The sequence below is a fragment of the Thunnus thynnus genome, chromosome 11 (genome assembly GCF_963924715.1).
Source record: "Thunnus thynnus chromosome 11, fThuThy2.1, whole genome shotgun sequence".
In the NCBI taxonomy this organism is placed as follows: Eukaryota; Metazoa; Chordata; class Actinopteri; order Scombriformes; family Scombridae; genus Thunnus; species Thunnus thynnus.
Window position 1 is genome coordinate 28,704,103 of NC_089527.1, and position 12,542 is coordinate 28,716,644.

At 40.3% G+C, this 12,542-nt stretch overlaps 1 protein-coding gene across 6 annotated transcripts in view; it reads left to right on the top strand.

Moving 5' to 3' along the window:
• The window catches only part of man1a2 (mannosidase, alpha, class 1A, member 2), a 147,617-nt gene that overhangs the window by 77,938 nt on the left and 57,137 nt on the right, over positions 1 to 12,542 (top strand). For all 6 annotated transcript variants that reach the window (XR_010930680.1, XM_067604300.1, XM_067604301.1 and 3 more), the window contains 2 exons: positions 1,470 to 1,588; positions 12,423 to 12,503. Coding sequence is in view for 5 of the 6 variants with exons in the window: in XM_067604300.1 (XP_067460401.1) it covers positions 1,470 to 1,588; positions 12,423 to 12,503 (200 nt within the window). In the remaining variant the exon portion in view is untranslated. The remainder of the gene's footprint in view (positions 1 to 1,469; positions 1,589 to 12,422; positions 12,504 to 12,542) is intronic.

The window sequence follows — 12,542 nt, forward strand, 5'->3', positions numbered from 1 at the left end:
AGTTGCGGCGTGCTGCATTTCAGGTGGCACAGATTGGAGGCACAACAACGCTGGAATTCCTACTTTCCTCATTACAGGTGCTGGTTGATATAGGTCATACATCATCTAATGGCTGTAAGAATAATTAATTTGAACCTTTATCCAGTGTTAACTGAGCATACAAGCTGAGTGTGCTACATGCTACACCTGGAGGACACTGAACAGCCTCAGTGAAGCAGTTGGTGTCTCTGCAGTCCTGACGCTGCCTCTTCAACCTCCATATTAACAAGTATTGGCTCTAAGGAGCGGAGGAGTGGAGTGCACTCTGGGGATTTGAAATCTATGTGTAGCATATTGTTGAGATACATATGCATATTAATCATTTGAAATAGTCTCATTTGTTGATTTTTTTTTTTTTTTTTTTTTTTTTTCTTCTTCTTCTTCTTCATGGGGAATTCAATATTCCCCAGTCCCCTGGCTTGTCCAGCGTGTCTTAAAAGACAGCGATATCGATCAGACTAATTTATGAGTTGGAAAAAAAGAGAATAGAGGGCTGATAGCTATCTTTGGTATTGTTTGATGACTGACTAAAGTAGTCAGTAGCATAACAAGTTTTGAGTCTGTCTAATATCTCTTTTGCTCCTTTTAAATCACATTTTCTTTTTGTCTCAACTGTCTTTTTTTTCTTTTTCTCCCAATTTCTGTCTTATACCTCTTGTTCCTTTTGTGCTCCATATGTTATTTTTCTTCTCTATACTTTATTCTACCAGAACTTTCTAGTTCTCATTACAAACTCACACTGGTCTCCTTGTCCACCAGTTCTCTGCTGAGAGCAATGGATGGAGGGTTAGAAAGGGCAGACAGCTGTTACTTACTGAAGCGTCCTTCCAACCCCAGAGCAACTTTCTCTCCCTTTGTCCAGCCAGAGAGAAAAGGGAAGAAAGATTATTCAAAAAAAATGTATGAGAGAGCTGAAGAATCAAGTGTGGGTGTGTAAGGAGGACAACAGACTCATTTGCAGTCAGTGTCCAGTGTTCCTCCAGTCACCTCATGTCACAGTGCCTCACACTGGTCCGGGGATAACGTTGCACAAATTACTTGGAAAAAATGGTTTCACCGTCCTAAGTTTGGTTTAACATATTCTAATACCTTACTATCTTTCAGTGATTGTCACCTACTGGGCACAATTTACAGCTCTTTCTATTTGGAGTTTGCATTTACTCCCTATCTCCATGGGTCTGTCTCTGATGAATGTGCAGTCAAATCCAAGTTTTAATTGCATATATTAAAATGAATCTCAGTCATTTCTTATTTTTCACTGCAACTAAATGTGTTCTCCTTTACAAATTAGACCCATTGTGTTTTATGATTAGTTTTCCATGAGTTAATCCTAGAGGTGCATTTTTTTTTTTTATGAAACAAATTGCTTAGTGTGTGGCTGGACAAATGAATCTCATTTTCCTATCTGTTTTACTACGTGTCTTGTCCAGGTAACTCCCAACTGGGTGCGACCATTGTGGATGCCTTAGACACCCTGTACATCATGGGTCTGCATGACGAGTTCAAGGACGGCCAGGAGTGGATCGAACAGAATCTGGACTTCGGTGTGGTCTGTACCTACTTTGCTTTTATACACGTGCAAAATGTTTGGAACAGTGGTTTAACAATAACAATATAATCAGGAAACTCTGGACATAATGCACCAGAGTTTGGAAGGAGCCTCACATTTGACTCATTCACATTAGTTCAAATGGCATTATTCACTTAACACATGAGCCTTGCTTTTAGAGTGAACACTTTGTGATTTGATTACCTCTATATCCATTACTCTAAAGTTTTTATGTGAAAATGCTTTTAAAGTATATTAGGACTTTAAAGGACAGGTTCACTCATTTTTCAAGTTTGTCTTAAAACAACAGTCAGGTGTCTACATGGCTATTAAAAGATCCCCTTCAAATGTGCTTTCAATGGAAGTGATGGAGGCCAAAATCCACAGTGTGTCCACACAATCATTTTGTGAAGAAATGAGGCTTCAGCAGTCTGAGTTAGTCATATCAAGTGGATATCTGCCACATTTTCAGTCTTTTTAGCATCAGATTCCCTCTGTGTTTCCTCTGACAGTGTTTCCCTGTTGAGTTGTGGTGGAAGTATAGTAACAAAAAGAGGAACTTTGGCACTAAAAAGACTGAAACATTGAAAGATATCTACTTGATTTGACTCATTTTAACAGCCAAAGCATCATGTTAGCTTCAGATAAACTTTTAAATACATTTTTGCACAGAAGGAGGACTGCAGATTTTGGATCCAATCACTTACATTGTAAGTGCTTTATGAAGGGATCTTCTGATGGCTGGTATGAAAAGGAGGATTTATTATGGCAAGAAAAACAATGTCGATATGGGCACCTGACTGTTGTTTCAAGACAGACTTGAAAAACTGTAAACCCGTCCTTTAAGAATCAAATATCTCAATTTCCTATCAAGGTAGTTGGTACAGTACACTGACTTTCAAGGCAATGCTCAGCCAAGTATTCTTGAAAGTCTTCCCTGGCTGATATATTATGCTGAGCAGTGAGTGAGACCAAAATAATCATGTAGCATGGCAACATTTGACAATAGATAATTCACAGATGTTTCTCAAGTATAGAAGGATTCCAGTGCCTGATGATGGCACTGTTAACACCACACAATTTATATTGCAACCCATTCAAAATATAACAGATGCTACAGTCTGTTGTTTGTCATATTTTTTTAAAAGAATCACCTACATTTTTGCCTGAAATGAAAGCATTTGTCATTTGTCTCTCTTGTCATCTGTCTCACACATATACAGAACTTCTTTCTTTTCTCTATTAGGCTTTGTGTGTTTGGGGGGGGGGGGTGTTTGGACAATTAAGCATTTAGAATACCTGCTGAACAGTGAAGACGACTATATGAAATCAAAAGTAGTACTGAAAAACCTTTGGAACAGCATTCATGTTTAATAACATTCATCGTCACAATTATGTCAAGCAAAACAATCAGTTATATATTATTCAGCGTTATTTCTTCATTCTCTGCTAAATGTCTGTTTACATTCATAACCACCAACCCTCATCTCTTTCTTTCTGTCCATTTCTATCCATTTTTCATGCTACTCGTTCTCCTCTCACCCTCCTCTGTTAACACCCTCCTCTGTTTTGTCTGTCTTGTTCATCACATCTGTAGCTCTCCTCATTTATTTCTGTTTCAATCCTCACCTCCTATTACCCGCTTCCTTCCTCTCTTTTTCTCCTGTCAGTCACCTCCATCCACCCTCTTTTTTCCCCCCTTCTATTATTTTTTCCCGTGCTCTCTGCATGCTCTTATGACCCCCTCGTCTTCGTCCTACCGTACCTTTTTATTGTCCATTTTCTTTTTCTCTATTTGTTACTCTTTCAGTTTTCTTCTTTTCTTTCTTCTTCAATAACCTCCTAGCAGTCCCTGGACTGAGTCAGTTTATTGTGTTCAGTCTCCCCTCTTTCATTACATTCAACAATCAAATTTTATCTGTCCCTCTATCCATCATCTTCTATTTCAAATATAAAACAAATTTTATATTTGTTTTGATCCTTCTTTCCTTTCTATGATTTGTTTTTTTCTTCTATCCTTTGTTCTGCCCATATTTATTCACACCTAACTTGCCCTCTTTTCATTTATCACTACACATGTCATAGGTGCAGGGATCCCTCTTCTATCATTTTACTATCCCTACATATCCCTTAATCCTTTGTTCTACATAACCTCCTGTCTTCTCTTCCTTTTTCTCTCTGCTTCCCCATTAGGGTCAAGTTGTCATCTCCCATTTCTTCCCTTTTTTTCTGATCTTTCTCCTCCAGATTTGCCTTTAAATTATTATTCTGTCCCTGTATACTTTCCCTGTGCTTCCTTTCTTCTCTTTCTTTCCTTACTTTTCTGCCTGTTCCAATTTCTGACTTGTTAGTCTCCTACTGGGGCAATCACAGGGCAGCTAGCAGGTAGACAGAGGGGATCTAACAGTGTGACACTAAGAGGGCTAATTAAGCCTTGGATCACTGTGGTCATGGAAGTGGAAAGAGGGATAGAGGAAAGAATTGGGGATGGAGAATGGGGGAGAAAGGAAAATGAGAAAGGCTTAGATTGAATGGAGTACGAGGGAGAAATTTGGAGAGATGGAGGTAGAGAACCAAAGAGGCAGCAAGAGAAACATGAAGGAATAGGTATCGGGAGAGAAAGAGGCAGCAAGAGAAACATGAAGGAATAGGTATCGGGAGAGAAAGAGGGAGGAAGGAAAGAGGCAGACTAGTGAAAATCAATCAAAGACTGGAGACAGGGGTTAGATGGATAGACCAAGGAAAAGATGGGGGAAGAAAGATCAGCAGTGAAGACAAAATGAAGGGCATCCAAATCAAATGAGCAGTGGAGATGATTATGGGAAAGAAGTAAAGAAACAGAAAAAGGAAAGACAATTTGGAGAGGAGGAACAGGGGTCAACACCTTTTCCTCAATGGAACACCATTCTTCCAAAAGATATTCCCTCATTTGGTTCTTTGATGATGGTGGTGGACAGCGCTAACATGTCAGTCTCCCATAGGTGTTCAATTGGGTTGAGATCTGATGACTGCAAAAGTCATAGCATATGATTCACATCATTTTCATACAAACCGTTCACTGACCCCTGGTGCTTTATGGATGGGTCATCCTGGAAGAGACCACTCCCATCAGGATAGAAAGGTTTTATCATAGGGTAAAGGTGATGACTCAGAACAACTTTGTATTGGTTTGCAGTGACCCTTCCCTCTAAGGGGACAAGTGGATCCAAACCATGCCAGCAAAATGCGCCCCAAAGAATAACAGAACCACCGGATCCCCTCACTGTAGGGGTCCAGCATTCAGACCTGTACTGTTCTCTTGGTGTAAGCCAAACATTCACTCACCACTCGAGAATATGGTGAAGGATGACTCATCTGACCATATCACTTTTTTCCACATCTCTGTAGATCAGTACCTATGGTTTTTGCACCACTGAACTCTCAAATGTGCATTCATCTTTGTAATGAGGGGTTTATGCACTGCAACCCTATTGTAATATCCCTCTCTATGTAATTGTCAACAAACTCTTCTTGGTGACACAGTCTGATCACATCCTGCATTGATATTCTCAGTCACCCGGGGAAGAGTTGCTTTTTTGTTTTTCCTTACATATTGCATTAATGCACGAGCATCAAGGTCATCAAATGTGTACTCTTGACCAGAATTTCTGACCGTATTCACTGATGTCTCTCCCATAGATCTAAATGCAGATGTCACTTTAGTAACTGTTCTTGTTGAAACACCAGCCAGCTGAGCAGTCTTTGTGACTGAAGCTCCTGCCATCCATTGCCCCAACAATGAACCCTTTCAAGGTCACTTAGATCTTTTCCTCTTGACATCTTGATACAAAAGCAGAATCAACTGGGCCTGCTTAGCATTATTATACATGCATGATTGGATGTTAAGTGCTTAATTGTACCATGCAGTGCACCTGTGTGGAAGCATCTGCATTTGTTATGTTTCTCCGCTCATTTATTCATTTATTCATTTATATATATGAGATTGGATTTGCTAAATGTTTCTTCTAAGTGCATTAGGGGATGATATAACCTGACACATCAGATGGTTTGTTACACAGAGCCATCTGAGAAGTTATCCTTGGAAACTGTTTGGAAAAGGGCAGGCGCTTTAAAAAAAATACTGGACAGGTGACTGAATGAACCATCTGTCTATCACCATCTAACCTTGTGAGGCAGCTGGATTTGCAAGATATGGAGATCAGGTAAGAATCTTTATAGGACCCTGATTGGTCCGGACCACTGATGGACACAAGCGCATAACTTGAAGCCTGACTAGATGGATTCTTGTGTGAACTTGTGATCTTGTGATGTTGTGAATTGTCGTGAATCCAGCTGCCTCGCAAGGTAAGGGGTGATAGAATAAGGCAATTACAAATACAGGTAGAGGAAGGACATTTGGATGTGAAGCTGAGAGAGAGTGGAAAAGTAAATAAAAGTAGATCAGGTCAAACTAATTAACGCAGATAACATTTTCACCTGACAATGCAAATATTTAAACTCATCAAATACAAGTGTTCAAGTGAAAATTTTGCAAAAAAGTGTGTATTCTTGGAGAGAATGATATCCAAAATGACTGCAAGAGCAGCTGTTCTAATAAAACCTGCCATGGCAACAAACAATATGAGATTTATGCCTTCTGAAAAAGGTGGAGCATTATAAAAATGTATAACAAATGCAATAACAATGACAGGAATATGAGACAATGAGAAGATATTGCAAACGTGTTTGAGGTGAGTAATAAGAATCAGTGGCAGGAGAAGAGAGGAGAAGCCCTGCAGTTACACACGGGGAGACTGGAGAGAAGAGATTAGGGAGGAGAGAGAGAAGAGGGGATGAAACTTGAAGCTCCTGTTAACGAGTGAAAGAAAGAGGGAGGTGTGTCGCTAGGCTTTCATTAAGGACTTGGTTTGATGCTCTTATACCTGCATGCATTAGGCAACTGATTCAGGCATTAGCTTGCAGCTACTGTAACATTCATGAAATGTTAAGCTAGCTTAGTCTGAATCTCAGCAACATGGCCATGGCATTACTCTGGCTTTTGCTCAGGCCTTTTACAAAAACAGGTAATTCCCTAGCTCATGAGGAGCTATATTTTTCAAGCCTGCAGTGGCCTGGCACCCTTGTGAAAATTAAAGATTTGTTCAACCGAAAGGTGCAGACATAGCCAGCCTCTCTAGTCAGAGCTCTCAGGCTGGGAAAAGGGGATAGAATGGAATTCCAGAGATTTCCAGCATGGAGATATAAGACATCACTCTTAGTCGAGTTTAACCACTCACCTATGCATATGTGTGTGTCATCACTGTCAGGGCCTGTTTCACCTTTATAGTCAGAATGTTTTTGGACTTTGTCACTTTATCAATTAATAGTTTAAGATAAGGACTGACGTTTGATTAGTTATTTACTTATTTTTGTATTTATCAGTTATGATAACATACTCACCAAAGTGATTGCTGAGATCAAGGAACAAGGTGACATTGCTTCCACAGTGTCTGACGGATCAAGAAACAAAATAATCAACAGTTTAGCCAGATTATTCAAACCAGAGGTTCCCAGCCCCCAGGCCACAGACCCATACTGGGTCTTTGAACATTTGCTACCAGGCTGTGATGAAACCATATGATTTGTCAAAAAAAGCTGAATAATAATTATAACTTCATAGGCTATTTTTTTCTGTAAAGACCTTGAGCTTGGCACCATCTGTGCTGCGTTTTCCCCCATCACTCCCTGTCATGTCATTCCCCCCCTCTCTCTTTCCCTCTCTCTATTTCTGTCTCACAAGTTTTGGTACAGATCAGTTTATGGTTCCTGAACCATAACTTGTGAACAGGGTGATAATGATGATAGATTCATGACCAAGGTTTTGCTAACTGGGGTGTTTTGTTTACAACCTGTATGATTGTCTCCCGGTTTGTGTTTCTTGACCAGTTAGACTTCTGTTCCGTGACATTCCTGTTCCCAGAGCAGAGAAGTTATCATCACCAACAGAACTGATAGCCAAACTATGTAAATAAGATCCAAGTTGTAATTAACTGGATTTATGCTTTAAGCATGTTTGAAGTGTACTCCCACTTGTTTACACAAGCAAGAAACCAGAGACAGTTCAGCTTCAGAAGATGTAAGATCCTCGTTCTTAGGCTGGGAGAGTGTTTTATGATTGTGGTATCTGTGTGAGTGCAAGGTCTCGACATTATTTCACTTAGCTTTATCTTACATACATGCAGTCAAGTCTTTGTTGTTTGTAGTCTGGTGTTCTTGTGTGTGTGTCAAATATTCCTTTAACAACACAGTTTTATGGCTCTCATATACTTTTAACAAATGTATGCATCTTTTTATTGTGTGCACACACCTCCATCCACCACCTCTCAGTTCAGCTACCCACCTGCCACCACCACATCCACCAGCTCCACCACTAATGAATGATTAAATAGCTGCCATGTCAGATTGAGCCAAGCAGTGAGTCATTGTTGGACTCTCCAGTGTCCTGGTGGTGCCCCCGCACTGCAGCTTGCCCTCAGATGATGGATGTGTCTGCGTGAGGTCTGCATCTATCGCCACGCTCAAAGATCCACCAAATTAATGGACTTCATTCACTGACGCGTTAATAACCCTGTTTAAATTGAGGATTTGATCAGAGACGGTGCTGCAGAGATGTCAAGATAAATTACTGCTAGCTGTCAAAAATGGTGTTCCAGCTCAGTTTGATTAAGTGGATTTAATTACACAGGAGCAAGAGTTTCTTATTATATGTTTATTCTATGTTTGTGCCGATTTATTGTTGGTAGCAGTAGTAGTACCAGTTATTAGGGTTCAAACCCTGAAGGGATTAGAACCCTTCTAAGTTTGTCTTGGTTTATTGGTTTATTATTAGTATTTGTTTTATTCTGCCATCAAATTGCCGTGAACTGGAATGAGCTAAAACCATGAAACTTGGCACAATAATGTGCCAATAATGTGGAAATGATGTGCATGTGCTTCACAAGAAATATGAGTCCAGTCGGCAAGATGGTGGCGCTGTAATAAAGGTCAAAAAATTCAATTTTCAGAAGGCCACGCATCTCACACCGTAAGTCCGATTGACTTGAAATTTCACACACAAGTGTGTTCTACAAAAAAGCCTTTTGGACCATAAAAGCCCACCATGATGGATTTTTTGCTAAGCTGCATAAAATGAAAAACAGTAATGTGACATCTATTTTCAAATTTTGTATACAGCCTTGGGGAATTGAGATACACATTTCTACTGTAAATGAGAAAGATTGATCAAAAAACATGGCTGCCATCAACCCTAATATCTTCGCAAAGGACGGGGTTTAGGAAATATTGCCCATAACACATTAACCATTAGTCCAATCATTATAAATCTTGATAGGTAACTTCAGTCTGTGATTGGGAATAGGTCTATCAAAGCATCTTGAGCCCGACCCATAGGGGCCGCCACAAACGGGAGCAAAAGCTCTGGGAGCAAGTATTAACCAAAACCTGTAGTGCCATATTGATCCATGCTAGTGGGTGTGGCCTATCAGATATTTGCAATACTGATTAAACTCACTGGAGACATCCTGCGCTATCTCCTGAACATACACACTGAGTTTCATTCAATTCCGATGAAGAGGGGACGAATAGTGGAACTTTTAGTGCGCAATTATTAAAATGCTGCAGGCTCTGTGATGATGAAACAAGTGTGTGATTAGTCTCACTCCTTCCTTAAACAGAATAAAACTAGCTGAAGTCACTTAGCTCATCTTTGTGAAGCCTGAAACCCGCTTGTTGCTGCTCACGGCTTTAATTTTGGCCGATTGAGCTGCTTCCTTCTGTTGAGTGCGAAAAGGCCTGAACCCGTGAACTACCGCTTGCAGCTATATTTCTAATTCTATTATCGCAATTCACATGGTGAAAACATCACAGCTGTGTTTTCACCATGTTTCTGGTTAAAACGCAAAACTGTTAATTAGAAATGCGGAGTTATCTTTCACACTTTATTTCTGGAGAAGCCAAAGATGGCTTCATCAGTTACATTCTGTTGTTTATTTTCCATAATATGCCAAGTTTTCATGGTCTTATGCAGTGAAAACTGTCATTTTTGTCATGATCAGACACCCCTGACATCCCCTCCCCTTCCCCCTTAGTCTTTTGCTGAAAGACATCTGACAATGACTCCCCAGCTGATACCACTGTATGACGGATGAAAGCTGAAGGGTTTTTGTACTGTATGTATAGGCCTCCAATGTACCTGCACTTGTTCCTGTAAAGGCATTAATTACATAAAAACAGTTTATACTGGTGGATGGTGGATATTCATGGAGAATGAAGTAGAAAAGGTTGGAAAGTGGGATGTAATTGACAGGGTAAGAGTATACAGTATGTCTTTTAAGAGCTATCTTTATAATAGAAGATCAGAGAAGAAAGTGACTCCGCTGTCCTATTTTATAGTTTCAAAACATAACAATTCATTAGAATCAATCTTCTATTCCTGTGCTGCTTTCATGCGTCAGTGCACAACCTACAAGATTCCTCACCATCCTATCTATTTACTGCAGGCATTTTTAAATCAGGGCTGTTTCATTGCTCTTCTGCTCATGGGGTCTGAGCTCCAAAAGTACAGTTGTAAATGGCTAACAAGCGAGGCTGACTGGCAGATAGAAGGGGGAGGGGGGGGGTAGATAAATGGATGCTGCCAAACAAAGCTTGGCCTTCAGCTTTAAGAGAGCCTCCCATCACTTTATCACTCAGTTCAACACAACATCAACTCGGTACTGTATCCACCCCATGACTAGCAGTCCCTGCTGTTTTTCTGCCTGCTTCCTGATGTGCTGTTGCACTTTCAGTCTCCTGATAGATTGTGTGCTTCAAGAAAAAAATCAAGTCATTTTCTCTTTGACATCTTTGAATATTAAAAGGAATTGCCTGCTGACAAGTTGCTCCGAGCAAACACTTGTAAGTTGAATAGAGGTTTATAATGCGGCTTACGCCAATGTTGAAATGATGAATTGTGGCTGTGGCATCCATTGCTGCTCCATGCGTCATTAAAAAATTCTGGGCCTAAATATATTTTTGTTATTAACTGAATATAACAGTTTTAATATGATTATTTTGCCTATTATAATACAGTGTGAGCATTTTGTACTAGGTTCATTATTGACAGACAACCGTTCTATGATGTCCTAATTATGCTCCGCTGTTTAACTTTCAAGTAATAATTCTCTCTGTAGTACAAATGTAAGATATATGCAGGATAAATGCATATGTATGTAGGTGAGGGACCTTAAAGAGGAAGAAAAAAAGGAGGACGTACACTCAGGGGACTTGGACAAAGTGAGATACACTCAGGGGGAAGCTAACGTAGGCAGAGCTGTGGAGATGAGAGGCATTCTGCATCTCATTCCTCCCCAGCAGTCAGCACATGACACACACTCCTCACCAGCATTTCTGCACACATGGGATCTGAGGGTGGACCCAGCTGCAAGTCACACTGGCACATTATCACACATACTGACAGTATGTAAAAACCATTTTAACTCAAGGTCAATCGTAGGTGCCGCTACACTCTCACCGTCTTTTGCTGAAGCAGTAGATCGTGAGAGGTAGAACAAGCAGTTTCTACAGATGCAAGTGGAGGGAGTCAGACCTGTTTATGGCCAAGAAGCCAAAATCCAATCGTGTACAAACGCCTCACAGGTAATGAGGTATGAGGTTCAATGTTGGAAGGAAGCTCCCTTTTTCCAGACTTGATCCACACAACTCTATGCCTAGATATGGTGCTCTGGTCCCTAGAAGAAAAGCATTCTAGTGGAAATGATAGAGCTGTGCAAGGACGGCTGCCAAGAAGACTGGCTGTTTCCCATATCATTCTCTTACAAAGGCTTCCCAGCAGTAGAGATATGGCACTTAATGTCCACTTGGATGGATTAAGAGTAGGTTAGAGGTATCGGTGACTGGCTGAGTCCATTGCCTGTTGTTTTCTTTTAGGCGATTTGCACGATGTTAACTAACTTATACAAGTAGCGCAGCTCCTTTAAGGGATTGCTCAGTGTGTAGGTTGTTTGTGTAGCGGTGTGTGGTCGAGAGAGACATAGAGCATGTGTGTGACAGTGGCGACTGGAGCAGAGAGTTTGAAGTATAACGGTAAACGTAGCGGTGCAGTGTGTGTACAGTTTAGACTATTTGTCAGTGAATAAATACAACAACTCCTCCAGATCCAAGCCAAGTTCCTGTGTTCTTGCTTGCCATGTGTTGATTAAAGTGAAGGGGGTTAGCCCTGAAGTTAACCCTAACCTGACCAGGCTCACTTAAGGTGACTTTTAAGGCTATTCTCATTTTAGTGACAATCTCAGCTGCTCCACAAAAGAAAACGGAGAAATGTCTGGCTGCTGAGTCTCTACCAAGTTTTGTTCATGAGAAAGCAAAAACTCAGCAAAGATTACGTAAAGCCTTTTTATTAAGTATCAACTATTCAGCTCAATGAATTAATGCCAATGCGATCTGTTGGAACTAGAGCTGTCACTAAATAATGAACTATAAAAGTTAGTGATCCAATTTTGATTTGGCTTTGTTCCTCTGGATAGTCTATGTTTTGAAGAATGCAAGTCTCTCTCCTCTCTGCTTTTGTATTTTCTGTAGGAAAAGGAATGAAACAAAACAGAAGCCCCAAAAGAAAGAGGAAAAAACTGAAAATGATGAGTGACACAAATTAAATCAAAACTTACAATGAAAGAGAATGCTACAATCCAACAGATTTCCTATGTAAAAACATAAATAATAACTTAAGTGAATTTTATAAGTATAAGTTTGTATCATCCTATCTGATGTCTTTTTCTGTGCTTTCTTGTTTTCCCAGAATGCTGAGGTGTCCGTGTTCGAGGTCAACATTCGTTTCATAGGAGGACTGCTGGCTGCCTACTACCTCTCTGGACAGGAGGTAAGCACTCACCTGTGTGTGTGTGTGTGTGTGTGTGTG